At 37.9% G+C, this 24,347-nt stretch overlaps 1 protein-coding gene across 3 annotated transcripts in view; it reads left to right on the top strand.

The window, feature by feature from the left end:
* Positions 1-24,347, top strand: part of PDE1A (phosphodiesterase 1A) — a 251,635-nt gene that overhangs the window by 172,883 nt on the left and 54,405 nt on the right. For all 3 annotated transcript variants that reach the window (XM_006760549.2, XM_006760550.2, XM_006760551.2), the window contains 2 exons: positions 18,120-18,302; positions 23,072-23,138. In XM_006760549.2, coding sequence (XP_006760612.1) covers positions 18,120-18,302; positions 23,072-23,138 — 250 coding nt within the window. The remainder of the gene's footprint in view (positions 1-18,119; positions 18,303-23,071; positions 23,139-24,347) is intronic.

Raw genomic sequence — 24,347 nt, forward strand, 5'->3', positions numbered from 1 at the left:
GTGAGAGAGAGATTTGCCCAGTGTCTTTTGGAGTTCAGAGAGTTCTGAGGCTGGCTCCTAACTCTCATCTCAAAAAAGATAAAGGTGACATGCTTATCCGGACTACATTGAATTCACGGTTAAGAGGGACCTGTGGAGAGGGAGACATGCACTTCCAGCGTTTAGCAGAGAAAAGGCCCTGAGTCTTTTCAGTGTCAGGAGGCAGGTGGAGCAGAGGTCTTTTGAAAGGAGTAACCGACGAAACTGACTTCAGATAGTAAAAAAGAGGCTGCATGGAGTGATTGTTGATATAAGAGCCAGGATAGAAATCATAAAAATTCAGTGCAAATATTAGAGAATATATAATATTCTAGGTAACCTCTTGGTTTAGTGAATTGTCTCTGAAGGTACCCACCAAGTTTCCCCAGGAGAAAAAATAACCAGCATTTAGCCATTTCTCAGTTAGATGATGACAAATATGAGTCTTGTAAGACCCTTTAACCTCTATAATTTACTGCCCCCCCCCCCACCATCACATTTTGAACAATGAAAAATAGCAGAGTGAGTGGGACAGGAGACGGAACAGGGAGAGTGAAGACATCAGACCCTTTCCCTTCTGCAAGTCATTTAGATAATGACAAATACGAGTCTTGTAAGACCCTTAAACCTCTATAATTTACTGCCCCCCCTCCCCACCACATTTTGAACAATGAAAAATAGTAGAGTGAGTGGGACAGGAGACGGAACAGGAAGAGTGAAGACATCAGACCCTTTCCCTTCTGCAAGTGCCCCTGCCTGAGTCAGGCCTGAGCTTGGGAAGGTGAGAAACGTTAAACCAGAAGTGAGATGAGATGGAAGATTTTATATATTGATGTATACAGAGCTTAAACGCACACACACACACACAATGTTGTTTAATAGGTAATACATTCACATGACTAAAAAAATCAAAATAGCCCAGCTAGTGAGGCTCAGGGATTGAGCATCGACCTATGAACCAGGAGTTCATGGTTCAATTCCAGGTTAGGGCACATGCCCAGGTTGTGGGCTCAATCCCTGATTGGGAGGGGGTGGGGGCATGCAGCAGGAAGCCAATTAATGATTTTCTTTCATCATTGATGTTGGCACATGCCCAGGTTGTGGGCTCAATCCCTGGTTGGGGGGGTGGGGGCATGCAGCACGAAGCCAACTAATGATTCTCTTTCATCATTGATGTTTCTATTTCTCTCTCTTTTTCCCTTCTTCTCTGAAATCAATAAAAATATATTTTTTAAAAATCAAAATAATGTAAAGAAGTGCCTCATGAGAGTCTTGCTTCTACTCTTGACCCAATCTACTCAAATCCCCAAATTATAAATGTCCTATGTATATTATCAATAATTTATTACAAATATTTATTTCATATTTTAATCTTCTTTTATGCAAAGTTACACACTATACACAGTTTTTCACTTTACTATCCCTGCCCTCAATTAAGGGAACTTAGAGATCTTCCTATATCACATGCTGAACTTTTAAAAAACATGTATTTTTATTCATTTCAGAGAGGAAGAGAGAGGGAAAAAGAGATAAAAACATCAGTAAAGAGAGAGAATCATTGACTGGCTGCCTCCTGCATGCCCCCTACAGGGGATCGAACTGGAAACCTGGGCTTGTGCCCTAACAAGAAATCAAACCTTGACCTCCTGGTTCATAGGTGGATGCTCAACTATTGAGCCACACCAGCTGGGTCTGAACTTTTTAATATCAATGAGAATTTTCACTAATAACGGACAGAAAATGGCATGGTGAAGGCATTGCTACACAGGTAATTTTTTCTTTGTCCTCAGAAAGGAAAAAGTCCTCTGTTAAAGCATGGTTTATAGTCATAAATGAAGAAAAAGAATGTCATAGGCACATTTTAAGATTACAAACTCTATGCAGAATTGGGTTCTTAGTTAACTTGCACTGAATATATATAAATGAATATGATTCCTCTAAAGAGAAGTAAAAGTGTAAGTTTTAAAAATCTTAGGTGGTTCCTATAACTTCCTTGCTCCTTCATTTTTATGTGAGCTCTTTATTCTTCACAAGTTTACTGAACTTTGCATGTTTAATATTTCTCCAATCTGTCCTTGACATTTCATTTTTTACATTTACTTATACATCTAAAGAATTTTACCTTTAAGAATGATTTTGATATTTACATTATTCATCTTATAAAGGCATAATACTGACCATCTGGTATACCTGAGTGTTTCATCTTCCATTTGATAGATTATTACATGTAATATTTATTAATTTTCTAGTTGTATTTACCTCCCCAAGAAGTTATAATTTCATAGATATTCTATTAACTTAGTTCCCTATTATCCTTAATTCATTTAAACATGTGTTACATTCCAAAGTACAGTTCCTTTTATTTGAAAATTGTTCTTTTGTGGGAAGAAAAATGCTTAACGGCTTCATGGTAAAACTGTGGGTGTTTTCTCTTTACTCAAATGACACAGAACTTTTCACTATTTTATTTTAATGCTTCTGTGCTTCCATGGCATCTTGATTTCTAAATTGGATTAATAATAATAATACCCCTCATTTGTGGCACCTTCCAAGGGCTCTGAGTTTCATTATCTCATATTAGTCTCACCACGACCCCATGCATCTGACAGGGAGATTACTATTTTCTGCATTTTACTAATAAGAGAGCTGAAGCACTCAGAAGTAACATGGTTTGCCAAAGGTCACAGGCCTAGGCATTGCAAACCTGGACTAGAAACTAAGGGATGACTTATTTATTGCTCTTCCCTTTCTAACTGGCTCCGCTCAGAGTATTGCTATGAAGCTGGATGGTTTTCAATGATCTCTGGAAGAGTTAGATGACAGAGTGTAAAACTTTCTGATAGTTGGAATTGTAAATTCTAGAAAAACAATGTCTAACATGTATTACTAATAGCCTATTATTATGTCTTGGTAGGTGCCAAAAGTGCTTTTAAGAATTTTAATGCACTATTTTTCATTTAATCATCACAGCAATCCTATGAGATAGAAACTTTATTCACTACAATTTTACATATGAGGAAAGAGAGTCCCAGAAAAGTTATGGTTCTTACCCAAATGACACAGAGAGTAAGTTAAAGAATAGAGTTAGGGTCTTGGCAGCCCAGCTCTAAGGCTTGGGCTATTAAACACAATCCTCATCTGCACCCTTTAGTAATTCTGCCCAAAAAGCGATTTCAGAGACTTACTGCAAGTTTTAATGAAAGCTCACATGCCATCAGTGGTTGCATGTCTTCCTAACTCTGCCTTCAGAGATGTTACAATAGGAGTATTTACACTATGGACATTGGAAAAAGCTGCAAATCAGGATGTTTTTTTTCCTGGAAAGCCTATGGTTAAACATTTACCATCATGTCACTGATTAGACCTAAGATCACATCATATGTATCTTCGAAGGCTGTAACTTCAAGATTAAAATACCAGCTCAGGAAATTTTGTAGCGAAATACTTGATGTGATTTGATTTCGTATACACTTAGTGGGACACCCAGCAGGAAACAGGCTGTTTTTGTTAAGACGTGTATACAATGATTAAATTGCAATTGCCTTAGGAGTATTAGTAAAAATAGTCCATTTAGGAGGAGGAATGAAGAAGCATTTAGTTGCTTTTAAACTTTCAGTTAAGAACCTGCTGACTTCTGAGAAGTTTTTAATGGAAAATTTTCTTTCTAGAAAAAGAATGTTTCAATGAGTATTCCAGAGAAGCATTTTTGTTTGAGATTTGGATTGGGCTGCATTTAAAGGTTGACACCTAACAAAGCAGGAGGAAACACAAACTATGAACTGAATTAAAACCCAGAAGCGCAGGCGCGCATGCGCTCACACACGCGCATACACACATTTTCCTTGGTGACTTGTTGACTGTAGGGTTTCAGTTAAGAAAACAAAGCAAAACAAAAGTCTCTCTTGAAAGATGATTTCAGTCAGAAAAATAAAAAGAGTTTCTGGCAATTTGAATTCTGACCTTCTCTGAGGGAGTATAGCACAATTCCCTAATGAATACCACTGTTTGTTGGTTTTTTAACAAGACATTTCAAATGCAAATGCCAATATTTTATGAGCGCTGCTTTCAGATGTGTCCCTAGAGGCTATTGTTTTTCAAAGCTGCTCAGTTGCCTAAAAAAAAAAAATTCTGTTTGGTTGTCCTTATTTGAATTGGGATACTGCCAGGCAAAGTAGCATCCTTGGCCTCATGAATTGCTAATTCCTGAAGGTAGGCGGCCAACTGGGAGGTTTACTTTCAGGGGTAGATAGTGTGCTTACTAATCCTGCCTCACAATATAATTTGCAACTTCATTTTCTTAGTGTGAAACCACCCAAGTCCTATGGTTACCGTAGTAAGAGCACAGACCCCAGATTCAGAAAGAGTGGGCTGTTCAAAGCCTGGATCTTTCACTTGATACTCTCTTACTTTAAGAAAGTTACTTAACTTCTGTATTTCCTAACTTTATTATCTGCAAAATAAGAATAATTATGCTGACCCCACAAGGTTGATCTGGGGATTAAATGTACAATATCTGTCCGAGCCTGTTTCTGTAGTGTAGTGGTTATCACGTTCGCCTAACAATATCTGTCCGAGTAACAGTTAAATTATAACCACTCTTTTTAGCATGCTAACAAAAAGCAGATACTTCTGGGTACAGAACACATTAAGATATACAATACCTCCTAGTGAAAATATCAATTTATTTATTGAGAGCAGTTTTGATCATGAAAAAATAAAGACAAGGTGAGCTCAAGTTACCAGGAAATGAAAGCAAAGTGCAAACTGATGGAAAGATACCTAATGGGATATACATCTTTTTTAAAAAAATATATTTTATTCATTTTTTACAGAGAGGAAGGGAGAGAGATAGAGAGTTAGAAACGTCGATGAGAGAGAAACATCGATCAGCTGCCTCCTGCACATCTCCTACTGGGGATGTGCCTGCAACCCAGGTACATGCCCTTGACCGGAATCGATACAGGGATTGAGTAAAACATATTTACTGGTGAATTAAGTATTTATGAAGTCCCTGAAATGAACACCAGGCACAGTGGTCATCAGAATCCGGGGGATAACTGTGCAGATGGATAGTGGAGAGAAATGATGCCAAGAGCCGGGAAGGTAAGCCTAAGCAAGGGGACCAGTGCTGCAAACAAGAAGCAGGGAGGTTCAGAGTTCCAGAAAGAAGCTCAAGCACTGGGCAGACGGCGGGAAGAAACACTAAGTAGCTGAGGGAGTGACATGGAATGAGATTGCAAACCAGGCAGGATTAATCGCGCAATTATGGCTTTAATGTTAAAGAGTTTTATTTAAAGAAAGATCAGGTTGAGAAGTTATCCCTTGGAAGTTATCCAGGAAAAGAGACTAATAGCCAAACACAGATGGAAAATGTAGATGAAGATGGAGCCAACTAATGCACAACCAGGGGTCTTCAAAGAAGCAAAACATGAGTAGCCCTGTAAAATCAAAACGATTCGTTACCATTTATTTTAAACCCAGTGGCTCCGCGTGGGTAAGAGTGCTACAATAATTAGGGCTAAAATAGAGACGATGGGCTGTAAAACGCAGGGATCAAAGTAACATGGAGAAGAAACCCTCTGTGGCTAATCACTACCACCTGCACATCATGATGGCATCGACTCGGGTACTGCTTGGACCTGGAGCAGGGAGGAAGGAAAAGAGGAAGGAGCTGGACTAATGAACACCTATCATAATTATTTCAATTGTGACTGGAAACCCAACCAAACCAGCTTCAACAAATTCTGACAAAATATCCATGGCTGGTGACTTGAAGCATAGGTGATTTGAGCAAACATGATGTCAAAGGATTGGCCTCCCTGTTTTGCTGGCTGTGGAATGGCCTCTTTCTGATGCTTAGAGAAGTAGCAAGACAGGCCGTGGCAGTATTTCCAAGCTTTACACCCTCACACCTTCAAATGCAGCAGGGATGAGAAAGAGTTGGCTCTAGTTGGTAAGATGCTTATCCCTGACACAATCACGCCCAGGGGAACGGAACATACAATCCAGTGGTCAAGCATCTCATGAGGCAGGTAAGAGGTCAATTTTATTTAAATCACCTGCCTAAGAATTGGGAATGGAAGAAAGTGCTTTTAAAACTAAACCACAGTTTCCTCTCTAGAGTGAAAATTAAATCATGCAAGGGGACCCGAATCAGGGTCTGAGGAGGATGTTGAACCACTTCTATCCTGGCTTTGCTCTGACTAATGATACGCCCTGTGGGCAGCATTGTTTTCCTCCCAGTCGTTGGTTTCCTTTCATGGAGATAAAGTCTCCAGTTCCTTTCTTTTCTGGAATTCTGTGGTTATATCTACAGTTCCAAAGGCCCTCACAAAGACCTGCTCATGCCTAAATTACCCTGGCAACCAGGAGGATGACAAGAGAAGACTGGTTAGCTTACTGGGTGAGCTTACTGCTTACTGGGGGAGCATTTATAAATATGGGCACTTGTGTTTTTTTGAGTGTGAGCATTTGGAAATTAATTTCAGGTTATGTGCTAAGAGATTGCTGGAGCTCAGTGAAAAATCAAAGAGCAAATTATGACTTTTATGAATTCTATTTTTATGGTGTGTTATAGGGAGGGGTGGCTGTTTGGAGTGCTGTGTTTGTAGGCTGTTCTCACCGTGTAGATGGGGTATGAAAACCAGGCTTGGAAAAAGTTGCAATACATTTTGGTTGATTTTCATATTTTCTGTGCATCTGTGGTATGTTACTTTCTATAAACTTTTAAAAAACAAGACTCACTAGTGAAAAAGGAAACAAGATATTTTGAGAGATAACTGATCAAAAAGCTCAACATATTATATAATATCTCACTGTTGTGATATATTGGGTCAATAAAATATAAACAAATATTTCCTGGATTAAAAAATATAATTTTAAACATATTATTTTCTAACTAGATGCCTGGTGCATGAAAATTCATGCACTGGAGTGGGGGGGTCCCTCAGCCCAGCATGCCCCCTCTCATAGTCTGGAAGCCCTCAGGGACGGGAGGTGACCCGGCGATCAGGGGAAAGGCGATGCCCCCATCATACCTCTGCTGCTGCCACTGCCAGCAGCTCAAGCCTCAGCCGGCCCTGGTTACCTGAGCCTCAGGCAGCTCTGGATGACTGGGCAGCTGACATTCAAGGCTTGCCTGTGCCTCGGGCCGGCCCTAGGCAGCTGGGGGGCTGAGGGCGAGTCTGGCCACACCACGCGCCTGCCACCAGCCCCCCCCCCAGCAAGGCTGAAAGGACTCTGGAGGCAGGGGCACAGCAAGGCCAGGCATCTGCCACCACAATGGGGTTGAGGCAGTGGTTCTCAACCTTCCTAATGCCGCGACCCTTTAATACAGTTCCTCATGTTGTGGTGACCCCCAACCATAAAATTATTTTCGTTGCTACTTCATAACTGTAATTTTGCTACTGTTATGAATTGTCATGTAAATATCTGATATGCAGGATGTATTTTCATTGTTACAAATTGAACATAATTAAAGCATAGTGATTAATCAAAAAAACAATATGTAATTATATATGTGTTTTCCAATGGTCTTAGGCGACCCCTGTGAAAGGGTCGTTCAACCCCCAAAGGGGTTGCGACCCACAGGTGGGCGACCCACAGGTTGAGAACTGCTGGGCTGAGGGGACTGGGCACCGCCATCTTGTGGCTGTGGGCGTCCCATCTCTGAGGGAGTAGCAATCAGTTAGCATATTCCCTCCTTATTGGCTGTGGGTGCCACCATCTTTGAGGGCAGGGCAGACATTTAGCATATTCCCTCTTTATTGGCTGTTGGCACCACCATCTTTGAGGGTGGGGCAGTCAATTAGCATATTCCCTCCTTATTGGCTGTGAGCACTGCCATCTTTGTGACAGCATGGGGGTCAATTAGCATATACCCTCTTTATTAGATAAGATAATTATAGCAATAAGAATTAAGACTGACAATTATAGCCAAGGCAATTTACACATATAATTCTATGTAAGTCTCAAAAACCCTATGCCATATATATTTACATTATTTCCACTATAAAGTTAAAAATTTGAGGCATAAAGAAAGTAATTTACTTCCTTAAAGATCATATAACTATTAAGTGTCAGAGACAGGTTCAATCTTAAATGGAGCATGCCCAGTACCCATTCTTCCTTCTTGCTAATAGAACACCCCCTTTTCCAATTATTTAATCTCCTCTACAAAGCCAAGTGATTCCAGGGAGACCAACCCCAGATCCAGGCTCAATATGGGTGAATCCCATATTTAAACCAGTAATTAGTCTCCATTTTTCTAACCAGTGAGTTTGGACATGGTCATGTGATGTAATTTGGGCCAATGAGACTAATGAGGGTGTTGGCAAATATTTCCTCTCATAGGAAAGGAGTCCTATGCCACTGGGTGTTGGATCTGGGTACATACTTGAAGAAACTGATACAGCTATAAGTATAGAGCAATACCTCACACTAAATCTGGCAGTATAGAAAGATGTAGGAAACCTGCATTCTTGAAGATATTGTTGACCTGCTGACTTTAAATAATCCCTACTAGCGTCAACCTACCTTTAGCTTTGACGATAAGGAAAATAATAAATTTCTCCATTATTTAAGTGCCTTTGGGTTAGGGTTGAGGTCACTTCATCCATACAGCCACATAGGTCTGCCTCACTCTAAAGTCCACGTCCTTAATCTCTACTCCTTCCAGGGATCACCATCCTACATAATAAAAGCATAATACGCAAATTGACTGAATGAAGGAACAACTGGTCTGCGGGGGCAGGGCCAGCGAGCAGGTGGCACCAGGCCAGCCAAGGCACGTGCCAGTGGGCAGACGACGGGGACAGCAATGGAGGGGTGATGAGGGGGGAGGGCTGCGGCTCGCCATCCCCTGATCAGCAGCCCAGTTGCCTCCCACACTACTAGGGATGCTCCGTTCTATTATTGCTATGAAGATCTCTGTTTTATCGACAAAGAAACTGAGATTCAGACCGATGAAGTATTTTTTCCAAGACCACACAGCTAAAAGATGATGGAGCCAAGACTCTGACTCCAGAGGCAGTTCTCCTATTCAAAAAGGATGCTCATTGATTTAAAAAAAATTAGCAATTAGTGGAATGTCAGGCTTTGTGCCCAATGGAATATTTTCAAAGATATTTTTGAACCAAGAGGACTTCCTGGTAGGGAGTCAAGTGTCATCAGCAAGGCCTAGGGCAGTTTTCTGCTTTGCCCATTCCTTCATTTCCGTCTCGGGACTGACTCCAAAAATAGTCTTGATCCTCACCTTCCAAGCAACTTGATTCCTTTGCAGAGCCCTCCCCTACATTTCCGCCAGCCATTGCTGCCTGTCCTGGGGGATGGGGTCCTCTGCCTGGGCTCTGCTTCCTGTGGCGGGTACAGAGGAGGCACAGAGCCCGCCTCAGGCCTTCACTTGGAGAAAGCCACAGCTAACTTTAGCAATCTCCTCAGCTGACCTCATTTTAGCCAAGATTTGCCCCTTGAGAATTGAGCTAAGGTCACCATAACTGAGTTGTCGATCCAAATGTTTAGTCTTTATAGTCGCTCAGATATAATGCTCGTCTTCTCACAGTTTTAAAAAAAGACCAATAAAACCAAAAGAAACATTGAGCAGAGCTACCAGGTAGACAGAAAAAGGAAAGGAAACTTCCAAAACAAACAAATAAATAAAAATAAAAACAAAACACACAGAACAAAGCAAAACAAAACAAAAAAAACTGTTGAAATAAATTTGAAAGCCTGCTATTTTAAGTCTCCTATGGAACAAGATAAGGAATAAATAATAAATAAATAAATGGTGGTGGTCTGGAAAATTAACTCAGATGTATTTAGCACTGAGGAAGTAGGGTACTGAGAATCAATATGGCATTTTAATTGTATTTTACTATCCTGGCATTTAATTTATTTGTACTTCAAAATACCCTAAAATTCTACCATACAGATGTATTTTCCCATGAGAACATAATGCAACATGCCAGCTGTAGGAAATAAATTTAAACTTCCTTCAACTGAAAATTCTCTGGTGGGCCAAACTCATTTAAGACTTTTTTAAATCAAAACTTTAACCCTAAATTTCAAGGTAGAGATGGGATAGGGAATAATGATTACTGATATGTATAGTGTCTGAATGAGAAGGTAGTCTGGGTACTTAGTAAGAAAAACATGAATTTAAGGTGAAGGATAGCTCAGCAGTTAAAAACTCAGATTCTGAAATTTGATAGACTTGAGCTCAAAAGTGGCATGGCCACTCCTTGTATGATTATCAGCAAATTACTTAAGGCATCTGTGCCTCAAGTTTATTCATCAGCAAAATAGGGATAGGGATAGTAATTGTGTTCCTTATGATGATATTATGAGGATTAAATGGGGTAAAGCTTGGTTGTGGGCCTGGTTCATAGTAAATAAGCAACAAAGTCAGCTGGCACTACCATCTACATCAGTGATGGCACACCTTTTGAGCTCGGCGTGTCAGCATTTTGAAAAACCCTAACTTAACTCTGGTGTCATGTCACATATAGAAATTTTTTGATATTTGCAACCATAGTAAAACAAAGACTTATATTTTTGATATTTATTTTATATATTTAAATGCCATTTAACAAAGAAAAATCAACCAAAAAAATGAGTTCACGTGTCACCTCTGACACGCATGTCATAGGTTCGCCATCACTGATGTATATCTATCTTAAGATAGTTCCTAAGTCTGAGTGAAGCTTTATGATTGCCCTTAGAGTGTTGTTGTTTTATTTGTGTGTGTGTGTGTGGGGGGGTATATATTCAGCTCAGAGCTGATATGTGTTAATCAAAGAAATAATACTAATAAACTTGCCTACCAGGGAACCACTTACCCCAAAAGAATAACCATACGGCAGGAAGATCAGCCTTTCTTAATTCCCCCAGCCATCCAGGAAGGACTCGCCTGAAAGATGTTTGCTACATAGGAGTTCAATACCAACCTTAGCCCAGGGTCAGTAGAAACACTTACCTGACGCTGCCCCCATTGTAGGGTGCTCGACAGTAACCCTCTTTTAGTGTGGCCCTCCCCAAGGTAATAGGTCTCCAAGGCCAAGAACAACCTGGAGCCCATGACTCTCTCCCTCTTCTAGGCACTTGGACCCTGGAATCCCATGCCCTGTGCAATGTGCCCTCTACCATATTCTGGACACTGACACCCCAGAATTCTCTGCTCAAAGCTCCCCTAGCCTGTCTTTTAAGCCTTTATGGGCTTCCTTCTTAGGTCTGCCCCCCTGAGGGGACAGAGGACATTGTTGCTGTGTATTCCCCCCGCCACCGACCCCTAAAGAGTGGCCAAGGAGCAGCTGCTTTCAGGCTGGGCAGGTGGATGACGATTGTACTAGGAGGCTGCAGTGTCCACCTGCTTCTGTATTGAGGGCCTGAGCAGAAGGGTAGGTAAGTGCAGAGGGGCAGCCGCAGCTGGCCCTACTCTGTCACTCAGGAGTTGAGAAATCTCAATTCAAACTCAAGTTGTCAGGCTTTCATGAAACTTATTCAAAGGTAGGAGGATTGCCTGGCTGGTGTGGCTCAGGAGTTGAGCATCGACCCATGAACCAAGAGGTCACCAGTTCGTTTCCCGGTCAGGGCTCATGTTCAGGTTGTGGGCTTGATCCCCAGTTAGGGGCGTGCAGGAGGCAGCTGATCGATGTTTCTCTCTCATAGATGTTTCTATTTCTTTATCCCTCTCCCTTCTTCTCTCTCTCAAATCAATAAAAACATATTTAAAAGAATAAAAGGTAGAAGGATAAAACATAAATAATTTATTCACTAGATATATAACTTTATTTAATTATATAGTATTTGAGAGAAATGTGCTCCTGTCCTGGGCCCAACAAATGTTAGGGGCAGAATTAAATCACTTAGTTGCTTGCTGAAATGTGTTCTTTATAATAATAGTAAAACAGGAAGAAGAAAATTTCAAACTTGAGAAGTTAGATTCTCCTACTTGCACTCAGCACTTGAATTTTAATATGTAATAGGTGTGTGTATGGGCACCAATTGCCTGGAAATAACCATGTGAATACAGGGGTAATCATTTTCCAAGAGTCCACTGTGAAAAGAAATATTTTCACTGTTATAATTGTAAGAGTCAAAATCCCATGACCTCTCCTTCCGTGGCTGCCTCCTTTATTCCCTTCCCCTACAAACTTTCTAGTTCAAAATATAAGCCCTTTGGGAGTTGTGTCATCTGATTTCGAGAGAAAATTTGGAATATAAATATCTCCCAAGAATCAGCTGAGTGCTGATTGGATGCAGGGTCAGTTTTCACAGCTTACCAACCCCCCCCCCCATAAACACACAGTTCATAGTTAGGGATCCCTCACTTTATGCTGTATTGACTCCATTGGGACTAAAACAAAAAGTTACATCAAACACCAGTAGAAGCATTTTTCCAAGGTCAATGGTGATAACATTTTATACATATACTCCTTATTATTCTTTTCTATGTAGTGCATTTTAAGAATTCCCAAGGAAAACGCACCAATGATTCTTTCATGTTGTTAATTTCTTAAACACACAGTCTTCAATTTTTTAAGAGCACTGCAGTGTAAAGAATTATGCTCACTCTGCCATCTAACACTATTATATTGGATGAAGGGCAATAAAGGTTTTGGATATCTTGAAAGCAAAATTCATTGTAGTATTTGATGTCACATTTTATCAAGCTTTGCACAGATTTATTCCAAAAATAAAATAAGGGCAGACTATATAGTGTTATGAGTTTTACATGTAACATAATCTTATTTAAGTATTCAGATATTTTCACATCTTAGATAAATGTAGAGGAAAATTATTAATGATAATTCTCTAACTAAAGCCAGGATTACTATTTTATATGACTCCATAGTGTTTGTTCCTGCCCTATCGACATGGTCTAATGAAATTTGAAGAGTATCTTGTGCTCAGAGGAAGGAGGACAAAGTGTAGAAGGCAGGTACCAGGGAAAGGGAAACAAATAAGGAAGAAGAAAGAGGTGGAGGAGAAATGCACCACTAGGTGTACTGGTTTATTTTTTAATTTAAATTTAGGTTTTATCCACTTGTCTTTCAACTTTCCTCCTGCTAAGCTGGAATGATTATTTTAATCTGCTACACCTTATTTATGCCTTCGTTAGGGATTTCTTACCATACTTGATATGTGAGCATAAAAGAGTTATTATTTAACAGAAATACTGAGGTCCTTGGCTCAAGGCATGGAAACGGTACATACTATTTTAAAAATTCCTGTACCTTTAATTCAAAAGGCTATAACAATGTTTAATATATTTTCCATGCCAAATATATGTTTTCCCATAGCTTGCTTCAAAAACTGTAAAGGGACTGTTCAAGGACACATTAAGTGAAAGGCAATGAAGAGATGATTGCCAAGTGTGAACTATTCCCAGCATGCTGCTGCTTATCAATCAAATAGCACAGCACTCTAAACACTAAAGCTTCTTCTACCACCTCCATCCGCACTCCACTCCCTAAAGCTCATTATTTTTAATAGTTCAGTGCAAGTATTGTCAGACATTTTCTAGTCATTTCGTAGGTATCTGTTGGTCCCACAATCTATGCCGAGCACTGTTGTAGCCGCTGATGATGCAGCAATGCGCAAAAACAGAACAACTCTCTGTTCTCAAGGTTTTTGTAGTCAGTGGATGAAACCTAAAATGAATAAACAAACTAATGAGCATATGACATGACTTCAAATAATGGTAAGTGCTATGGATAAAAAGGAATAAGGGTGTTTACTATTTGAGTAGGGGGTTCAGGGGAGACTTCTTTACCTGAAAGCAGTGAGGAAGTGATCCCCACAGAAATTCCGTACGAGACTCTAAGCAGAGGGAGCAGCAAGTGCAAAGCCCTGAAGCAGAAGCAAACTTGGCAGGTTTGCATGCAGCAAGGAGGTCAGCGTTGCTTGGGCAAAATGACTAACGGGGAACTGGTTAGGAGATGAAGGAGGAGACAGAGCTATGATGAGCTATGTAGGATTTCGTGGCTCAGGTATTAGCATGGTCTGATTTATACTTTAAAAGAGTTCTACTGGCTGCAGAGGAAAGAAGAAACTGAAGGGGGTCAGGACAAGAGCTGAGAGACCAGTGAGGATGCTACTGCAGTGGGCCAACAAGAGATGAGGATGGCTTGGCCACTCTCTCTCTCATTTACTGCTGGTGGAAATGCAAAATGGTACAGCCACTTTAGGAGAGAGTTTGGAAGTTTCTTAAAAAACTAAACACCATAAGTTCCAACCATTGTGCTCCTTAGTATTTTCTCAAATGAGTTGAAAAAATGGCTCACAAATGTTTATAACGGCTTTATTCATAATTGCCAAAACTTGAAAGCAACCAAGATGTCCTTTAATAGTTGAATGTATAAACAAAATATAGTACCTCCATACAATAGAATATTATCCTACATAATAAAAGGCTAATATGCAAATCGACCAAATGGTGGAACAACCAGTCACATGATGCACACTGATCACCAAGGGGTGATGCTCAATGCAGGAGCTGTGCCCTGGTGGTCAGTGCACTCCCACAGGGGGAGCGCTGCTCAGCCAGAAGCCGGGCTCACGGCTGGCGAGCGCAGTGGCAGTGGCAGAAGTCTCTCCGGCCTCCACAGCAGCGCTAAGGATGTCAGACTGCCAGTTTAGGCCTGCTCCCCCCACTCCCAAGTGAACAAATTTTATGCACCAGGCCTGTAGTTTAGCAATAAAAAGAAATGAGCTATTAAGCCATGAAAAGACAGTATGAAGTTTAGATCCATAACAATTAAAAAAACATTTTAGTCTCTTGCAAATGATATTTTATCATTTAAAACCAGAATGAGGATTGATATGTTTTATTAAATGAACATTAATGTAATACAAAGCTGTGCCTTTATCTCCTACATGATTTATAACCCATACTGACAGTTACCACATAGTGTTCATGAAGGTTGAAAATATTCTTTCTTCGTCTAGATAGGTAGGTAGATAGATAATAATAGATAGATAAATAGATTAGATAGATAGATAGATAGATAGAAGATTCTTAGTCTTTGTTTTATATAAAATATGTATAATATTATATTAACCTAAAGGCTCTGAAGAGAAGGAGCAAGATTTATTTTAAAGCATTGGCTCACTGTGGAGAACAGTATGGAGTTTCCTCAAAAAACTAAACATGGAACTCAGTAAAAAGAAATGAGCTATTAAGCCATCTAAAACCAGTATGAAGTTTAGATCCATAACAGTTAAAAAAACATTTTAGTTTCTTACAAATGATATTTTTATCATTTAAAACCAGAATTAGGATTGATATGCTTTATTAAATAAATATTAATGTAATAAAAAAGCTGTGCCTTTATTTCCTATCTGATTTATAACCCATGCTGATGTTTACCACATAGAGTTCGTCTAGATAGGTAGGTAGATAGATAGGTAGCCAGATAGATAGATCCTTAGTCTTTATTTTATATAAAATATGTGTAATATTATATTAACCTAAAGGCTCTGAAGAGAAGGAGCGAGATTTATTTTAAAGAATTGGCTCGTGTGACTGTTGGGGGGCTGGCAAGGTGGAAATCTGCAGGGCAGGCCAACACTGGCTGGACATTCTGGCAGGAGTAATGTTGCAATATTGAGTCAGAAGGCATTTTGGAGCCAGAATTTCTTTCTCTTTGGGGGACCTCCCTCTTATCTCTTAAATCTTAAGGCCTTCATGTGATTGAATAAGGCCCACTCACATTAAGGAGGGTCAGCTGCTTTACTCAAAGTCTATGACTTAAATATTAATCACATCTAAACTATACCTCACAGCAACATCTAGACTGCCATTTGACCAAACAACTGGGGCCTATAACCTAGCCATGTTAGCATGTAAACTGGCCATCACAGAGCTATTTGTTGCTTTCTTAAGATTTGCCTTTTTAGTTATAAAATAGCATATTCCATGTTTTTCTCTTTGCACACAGTCTTCCTGTATCCCCATATGCACTAATTAATCCCCTTCACTCATTCCCCCTGAGATTATAGGCTCTTTCCTTCTCAGTGCATGACACCATGCCTCATGACTAAGGATTGCCAGACCCCTGAGCACCACATCCCTATGTGAACTCTCACTTCCATATGCTGATTGTTGCCATGTTTGGCTATATGGCTAGAACATTTTATGAGTTTAGGACACGTAGCCATAAAGTCATCAATGTCAAAGGAGTAACTGACAGCCTTACTATGTGTCTGTCACTCAATAGTGGATAAAACAGGGCAGCACTAGAATTCTTGGAGCACGGTGACATCACAGTATTACAGTACAATGGTCCTCATTCCACATGCTCTGCTCGGTGCTTTTATGTGATCACTGCATAAGAAATCCTAAGTGACATCACAGTGTTACAGTACAATGGTCCTCATTCCACGTGCTTTTATGTGATCACTGCATAAGAAATCCTAGAAATGGCATAAGCCCTGACATTTTCAAGCCATGCTGTGTACTCTCTTGCTTCAAGTGGCTAAGGAATCTAATTTAAAATGGGCAGAAGGAGAAAAAAAATATGTTCCTTTGAATTACAATGTCAGTGTAATAAGGCTAAGTCAAAATCATCCAAACGTAAGGCCCGAAAGAAAATTGGAAATGACATACAGTAAGTATTAACCAGTATTAACTTCCAACTATGTAAATCTTCTTATTTTCATATGTATACATGCAGTATTGTAACTCCCACATGTAAATCGGGTATATTTTTCATACGTTATTCATAAATGCTTTCATGGTTAATACCATGAGAAATGAATATTGGCAAATGACGATCCTCTGAGAGTTTTTAGAAAATGGCAACACATCCAGAAGGTGACATAATCTTTTGAGCTTCTTTTTGGTAGTGGTGGGCTTCCTTCTCTTCTGCCCTTGCCTTGGTCCCTGTCCTCGCAAGATGGTGTGTGACTCGTTCTGGATAATTTAGCGCACGCTGTCATTTCTGGCTACCTTCCTTCCACCTACTCATAATCTTTAGGCCTCACTCTGTGCAAAGAGATTTACCAAAGCAAATAGAACCCAAAGGTCAAATCTAACTTGTGCCCAAAATAGCTCTAGGTTATTAAATTGGTGCACTGACAAGGAAATAACTGAATCAAGTGACAGGCAGAGCTGGCTGTGTGCTTCCTGGAGGCAAAGCCCGGTTGCTGTGCAAAGCTGGTTTTATATTTTGTGGGGAGCCTTTCACACTCTCTTGCTGGTTGAGACATTTAGGACGTTCTGGGTCACTGGAGCTGACCAGCCTTAAGGACAGCTGTATGAGTTTAGGACGTATGGCCAGAAAGTCATCACAGCATCAGTCTGGTCAATATGGTGCATCTGGAACTTATATCAGAGAGAGCAATTCTTTCAGTCCTGTTCATCTCCTCCCTCGCTCAGGGGGCATTCTCAGCCAGCAGTTCTAAAGCCCTCAGAGCTCCACCCTCCACAAGCATTTGCTCACAGCTGGAGGAGTTTCTCTTCCACTTCCACTGGTTCCGTCACCTAAAATGAGTTTTTAAATAATTGGTTTTTACTTTTTCAATCTGTGATGTTGTTTTTCAATCTGTGATGTTGATCTTGAATTAATATCTTTTAGAGTACTTATTATTTTCCTAAAATTTAAAGATACCTAAAGCAAATGAAATAGCACATGCGAATGACATTCGTAAACTCAAAGGCCATTATTGAAATAGTATGTGCCATCTGTACTGTATGTATTAAATATAAGACCACTTTGATGGCTTTTACCCCTCTTTTTTTTCCATTCCCGTTCCTTCCTTTACTAGTAGACACCTGTTTAAAGCCTTTCTTTCTGATCTCATCTTAATTTTACTCGCCATTAGAATATTAATATTAGCAGGCTGGTATCTCCAGACTGATATCATTGCTCTTAAATGATTGGGAATGTGGAAATGCTCCAATCCATTGGGAATGTGAAAATTACCCATTTGAGAAATTCAGATCTTTCCAAATATTAACGCAATCATTTTTCTTGTTTTAGGTAGTTCATATTAAGGAATGATCAGAAAGGGATTTGTGTATTTAAATCCTATTGCAATGCTTATTTTATTGTTATTTTCTTAAATGTTCCCAAAGCTTTCACCTGTATATGTTTTTGTAGGAGACTGCTGGATACTGACGATGAGCTCAGTGACATTCAGTCAGATTCAGTCCCACTGGAAGTCCGGGACTGGCTGGCTTCTACCTTTACACGAAAAATGGGGATGATGAAAAAGAAATCCGAGGAAAAGCCAAAGTTTCGGAGCATTGTGCATGCTGTTCAAGCTGGAATTTTTGTGGAAAGGTATGTGAAATTTCTGGTATCTCAAGACAAAATTCAAAAGGCAGGAACTATACCTACACTTTCGAAGTTATGGGAGCCTATAAATTACTTACTGAGGAAAACCGCAATCATAAGTATCCCTACAATGAACAGACTTAGGACTTATGATGAACTTACCTATACCAAAATTTTCCTATCCTGGATTATTCTTTTTATTCATTTTAAATTGACATAAAGACTAAAGGCAAAGGCTTTTGGCTTTTGAATGAACTTTTGTGAATAACTGCTTAAAAACAATTATAACACATTCATATGCCACACAACTAATTTTACCTGAATAAATTGTAACACCTCATACAGTAAATTCTACACTACACACCAAAACCAAGCAGGTCTCTCTCTGCGTTAAAGAGAGAAGACCATTCTGTTCTCCTTATAGGAAGAAAGCTCTCTCTGTCATCCACCTTAGAAGAATTTTGTGTATTTTTTTAACATTTCTGTCACTGAAGCGAGGAATACGTGATGGCTCCTAGCAGCACTGAATCAAATCATCAGTTTCTCATGTGGAATACATGTTAATATGACCCCATGTTACATTCTGTTAGCCCTTAAAAACATAACGTACTTCTCTGTCTGGGAAACAAGATGTTTCAAAACTAAAAGTACGAAAAGACTTAAAATAAACATGTTACAACTAACCATGTTGAAAACTAGTTCTTAGAAATTCTTTAGAATAAAAAACAATTACATTGTTTTAATTTCTATATAAAAAGTTTATAGACAAATAAAACTGAGGAACAGAGAAATTTGTTTGTCAATGTACTTAAAATTAAATTTAAGGGAAATAATATCATTTTAAATCTTCTGACATCTCTAGCCATTACCTCTAATGAACAGTATAAACTTTAATTTTCTTCTGTTAAGGGAAGAATGGGAAATAGACTTGGGCTTCTAAAAATGAAAATGAGAATGCATTACAAAGAATATTCAACGTGTCACCTGAAACTAATACAAAATAATACTGAATATAAACTGTAATTGAAACATAATTTTTTTAAAAAGGAAGTATTCAGTGTGACTTAAAAATATATTATAACTACGCACGTTAAGTTTCTAGGATCTTGGCTTGTGTTACCCATAATAAAAACCACGCAGTGACTACTCAAATTACTTTGAGTATTTCTTAATCATATCTAATTGGCTTTGATAAAACAATCATCATAATGAGCAATTTGATTAGTCTGGTGAGGTGACCCCCCCACACACACACACACGCGCGCGCGCGCGCACACACACGCATACGCATGCACGCACCCTTCGCACATAAACTGGTCCCAACCCTGCCTTGGTGGGAACAGAATCTGAAACAGGGAGACAGGCCTGGAGAGAAAGAATTTCTATAACAATATTCCTCATTTAAAACAACTAAGGCAAGTGTGTGATAGTTATTGATTTTTTTCATAACATCAAATTCAAAATAAATAGTTCAGAAAGTCAGTGAGAGAATCACAGACTGTTTTGATTTACTGAAGCAATGCATATTTTGTCTTTTTTAAGAAAATGTTACAGAACTTGGCAAACTGAAAAGAAATACAAACTGTGAATGTAAATCAAATAAATTTCCATTTCCATTCAGTAGAAGATTAAGAATTCTATAAAATATATTGACATGCTAATTTTTTTGTGCTATTCAACATATTTAATAGCCTATGGAAATATTAAAGTGTACTTAAGATCGCTGAATTAGTAAGCAGTCTTGAAGAAAGCAATGTGCTACAAACACTTGGAAATAAAATCTTTTTTCTTACTCTTGAATTCCCACTAGTAAATGCATAAAAGTAGTGGGATATGCTTATCTTGAGTTTTTAAAAATAATCATCTTTGATCTTGAAAGTTAGAAAGTCTTCTTGAGCCTCCTCTCAAGCGTCTTCCCCAAATTCAGTGTCTCCGCAAGTCCTGGCAATTCACTTACCCACATGTACCCCGAGTCTGCTCACTGTCCCATCTCCTCTCCCACATCTCCAATGGGAGCCTTCACCACCTGCCATCAGAAGCATGGCAATAGCTTCTGAACAGGGCTCCCTCTTCCTCACTTGCCTTCTCCAAATAAGTCATCCTACTGTGCTGTTTTAAAATATAAATTAGTTCCTGTCCCTCTGAACCTTACTATTACCTGTGGGTTTTCCTTTTCACTTGGTCTTAGAGAATTTTTGTATGATGGCTTTGCAGGATTAGCAACCCCCCGCCCCCCAATTCTTTTTTACCTGCTTGACTGAGTATCTATACCAGTCTGGTTTCAACTCCATGAACATCCCTGAACTCCTTTCTTCCTTGTGGCCCTTAATCCTGATATTTCCTCTTTCGGAAATGATTTCCCCACCCTTTGACCATTTTAGCTGGCCCTTTTTATCCTTCCAGATCACTGTGTGCTACTGTTCATTACTTTCTCTGCCCCAACCAGTGGTTCACCTCATAGCACTTCCCGCTGTAATTATATCTTGTTTCTTATTCATTTTTCCTCTCCACCACTGACTAAATCTCATGAAAGTAGCAACTATATTTTTCTTATTTGCCACTAAAATATCTGGTGCCTAGCACAGTGTCTGGCATAAATAGTTGTGTTTTAAGGTTTGAATTATATTTTGTAACTATAGTCAAAACTTTCAAAAATAATCCACTATATTTCCAACTGGACTTTTGTCACTTGTAAGAGCCTAGGAAATTCATTATTCTTTTTCAGCAACTTGCAATATATAAACTACTTACTCAAGTGTGAGGCAACCGCATCCATCTTCCCCCACACTCATTCTGATTCCAGGATGAGTTATCTCGATTTCCTATTTCTCATTTTTTTATCTCAACATTTTATTTTCAATTATAGGGTTAGAAAATGACAATGGGAAATTTTCTCTATCAATTTGGAGGGGGAATCCTCATTTTTGTCTTCCTTTACGTTCCATATAATGAGAATCTATACTGATATTTATTTCTTAACCTACTGTTAAGTCTAAGAAACGTAATAGCACCAGAGTTCCCACTGAGCCCAAGGCGCCCTAAACAATGTTAAGCATTGGAATCAAGGGTATTTGCTGCAGAATAACAATATTAATAATAATGATGACTTTCTTATATCGAGTACTTATTATATTATGCTAGGCATTTATAGTATGTACTCTTCACAGAAATCTTATAGTTAATCCCATTTTACAGATGAGTAACATTAAATAGTTTTCCAGAGGCACACAGCTAGTGAGTGGCTAACAAGCTATTCAAAGCAAGTGTTCTCTTTGCTACATCATGCTGCCTTTTATGCCATTAGGTCAAACTGTTTTAATGTTACTTAATTTGTAAAACTTCTTATTCCTATTGATTTTTATATTGACCTTTTTTTCCAGGTCTATCACCCTTTTATTTCTCTTGTACTTTAACTTTTTTTCTTTCTTTCTTATTTTTTTGTAATAATGACTAGAAAAGTGTATAGAAAAAACTATTTGTTTCCTTAGGAAAAAACCCTAATAAATATCATTATTGACAATAATTATTTAATTATTTTCTGGCTCTTTTATAGTATAGTTAGTAGTTTCCTTGCCCTGCAAGATTTGATTAATTATCCCTGCTTAATGGAGCAATTAGTGTAACTATTCTGAAATCTCCCAACAGAATAGAGTATACAGATAATATTTTTATTATAACTAATCACCTACATTCAAAAATTACTTAAAGTCATTTACAATAAACATAACTTGAAAATAAAGTAACATCTCTGTCATAAAATGGAGGGTGCTCTACCAAGAAGGCCTAGGGTAGATATAAATATAAACAACATTTTAATTCTGACATTCAAGAAGTCAAGATTTAAAGAAAAAACATGATCAATTACTCGGCTTTTATGATCTTTTAAAAAAATAGCTTTTACATAAAAATGGGTAATATGTCTTAAGGATTTTTTAATATAATGTAAATTAAATAAAAAGATTGATATTTTTCATAGTGGTTTTATAGAAGCTGCAGAATATTTTTCAAATTACTTTTTCTTATATTGAACCCTAATATAAATTAATGATATAATTATCAAATTATGGTTTTGTCTAATTTGGTTTGTGATGGACATCTTGGTTGCCCAATGAAAGATGGAAAATAAAACAAATTACTGATTAATAAAAATATTTTTATTATATATACTATTATAAAAATATAAATAACTTTGTTCTTTCTGGATAATTTTTGTAAATGATATTAAATGACAATTTGAACAACCTTCAGCAATTTTTGTCAATATTGTTTCCCCCGATATTCTAAACTTAAAAAAAAGAAATCTGTGCAAATTTTTATGATACTACACATTCCATTCTATAATTTCCATTTTGTAGAAAAAAAAATATGAGCTATTTTAATGACATTCAACCTCCACACTGAAATTTTTGGTACATAAATGGACATAAAACAAGAATATTCTGCTGTCAGTGATATGGTGACATGCTAGAAAGTGTTGTTATTGCATATCCAAAAGACAGTCCCTTTTAATAAGATGAAGTTAAGGCAAACATATTTTTACCTGGAAACTAAAATCAATAGGACTTCAGATTGTGGTTGTAAGTAAACAAAATAGTATTAGCATCTGTCACATTGTAGAGCTTAATAAAGGATGACTGTAGTTATTTCATTGTTGTCACAAAGGCAGCCTGTAACTAACGATAAAAGGCGAACTAGTTAAAAGTAATCTTTCCCCTTATATTTATATTGAGTAAATGATTCATATGTATATATACATACTTATTTTTCTTTTTTAGGATGTACAGAAAGTCCTATCACATGGTTGGTTTGGCATATCCAGAAGCTGTCATAGTAACATTAAAGGTGAAATAATTTCAATTATTTTAGTTTTCCAAATAGTTATGTTTTTAAATCTTCTTAAAATTGTCAGAGGAAATGAAAATAGGTCTTTGTTGCAGCTTACATATTGGTATGTAAAAGATATTTTAACCATTTTATAGAATGTCACGTGTTCCAAATTACGACTCATTCTAGACTTAATTAAGGATTGATTTTCACTAACAAACTATATCAATGCATATGCATGTGTGAGCACACACGTGTGATTTTTTTCCCTATGCTTTATTTACATGGATCTTGAATTCAATTTTGACAACACCAGGACTTGTCAGAATATACATATTTGGTTTTGTATATGTTATAGAAAAGTTGAATGCGTTATAAAAAGATGTTTCAGTCAAAAAACTTATATGGAATAAAATTGTCCAAAATTTTAGGTCTGAAAAAAATTTATAAAAAGTAAGAAAATTAAGAAAGAAAAAAAAAACTATCTTGTTTCTTCTTTTCCTATGGCTGCCCTAGTCTGAGACCCAATTGCAGTGTTAAAATACTTAATGTGTTAGAAATACTAATGTGTCAAAACTCTGAAGAGGAAAGGTTTTGGCTCATTTACTTCTCTCCAGTGTGTGTGTGTGTGTGTACTGTTCCTAGCCATTATTTCCACAGAAGCATTTTGAAAGCTCATAATTCAACATTCCTTATTTTTTTCTATCACTTAATTTGGGTGGAAGAATTTCAACTTTGTCTTCTCTAAGTCTTATGGTGGTTTTCCTGTACTAACCAAGAATTAAAAGATGTATTAAACTACTTTACTAGCTTAAATTTATATTGCTTTCTTTTGTCGTTTGATTTCCTTTTCTGTAACCCCTTGCATTTGGTTTTCCTTTGCTACATATTAGATTTTAAATCTTATTAATTTAAAAAGATAGCTTGTTTTTCTTAGATGCTTTTTTTATCTTTCTGTTTCTGAATCTGATATAGCAATTATTATGTAGCTGAAATGTCACATTACAGGATATTAATTACTCAGCTCTTGAGAGACTTTTATTTCCTCAACTATGGGAAAGTATATTATTTATTTTAAGAACCTTTGCTTAGAAACCAACTCACAAAATATTTAAGTATGAGAGAATGTAAATGTTTTTCTAAAATATGCTATAGAAAAACATAGGAACTATTAAAGAATATTTTACTTAAATAATTATTATTTCCTGAAGTACCTCCTTGTTTTCC

This window comes from Myotis davidii, unplaced genomic scaffold (assembly GCF_000327345.1).
Source record: "Myotis davidii unplaced genomic scaffold, ASM32734v1 scaffold370, whole genome shotgun sequence".
In the NCBI taxonomy this organism is placed as follows: Eukaryota; Metazoa; Chordata; class Mammalia; order Chiroptera; family Vespertilionidae; genus Myotis; species Myotis davidii.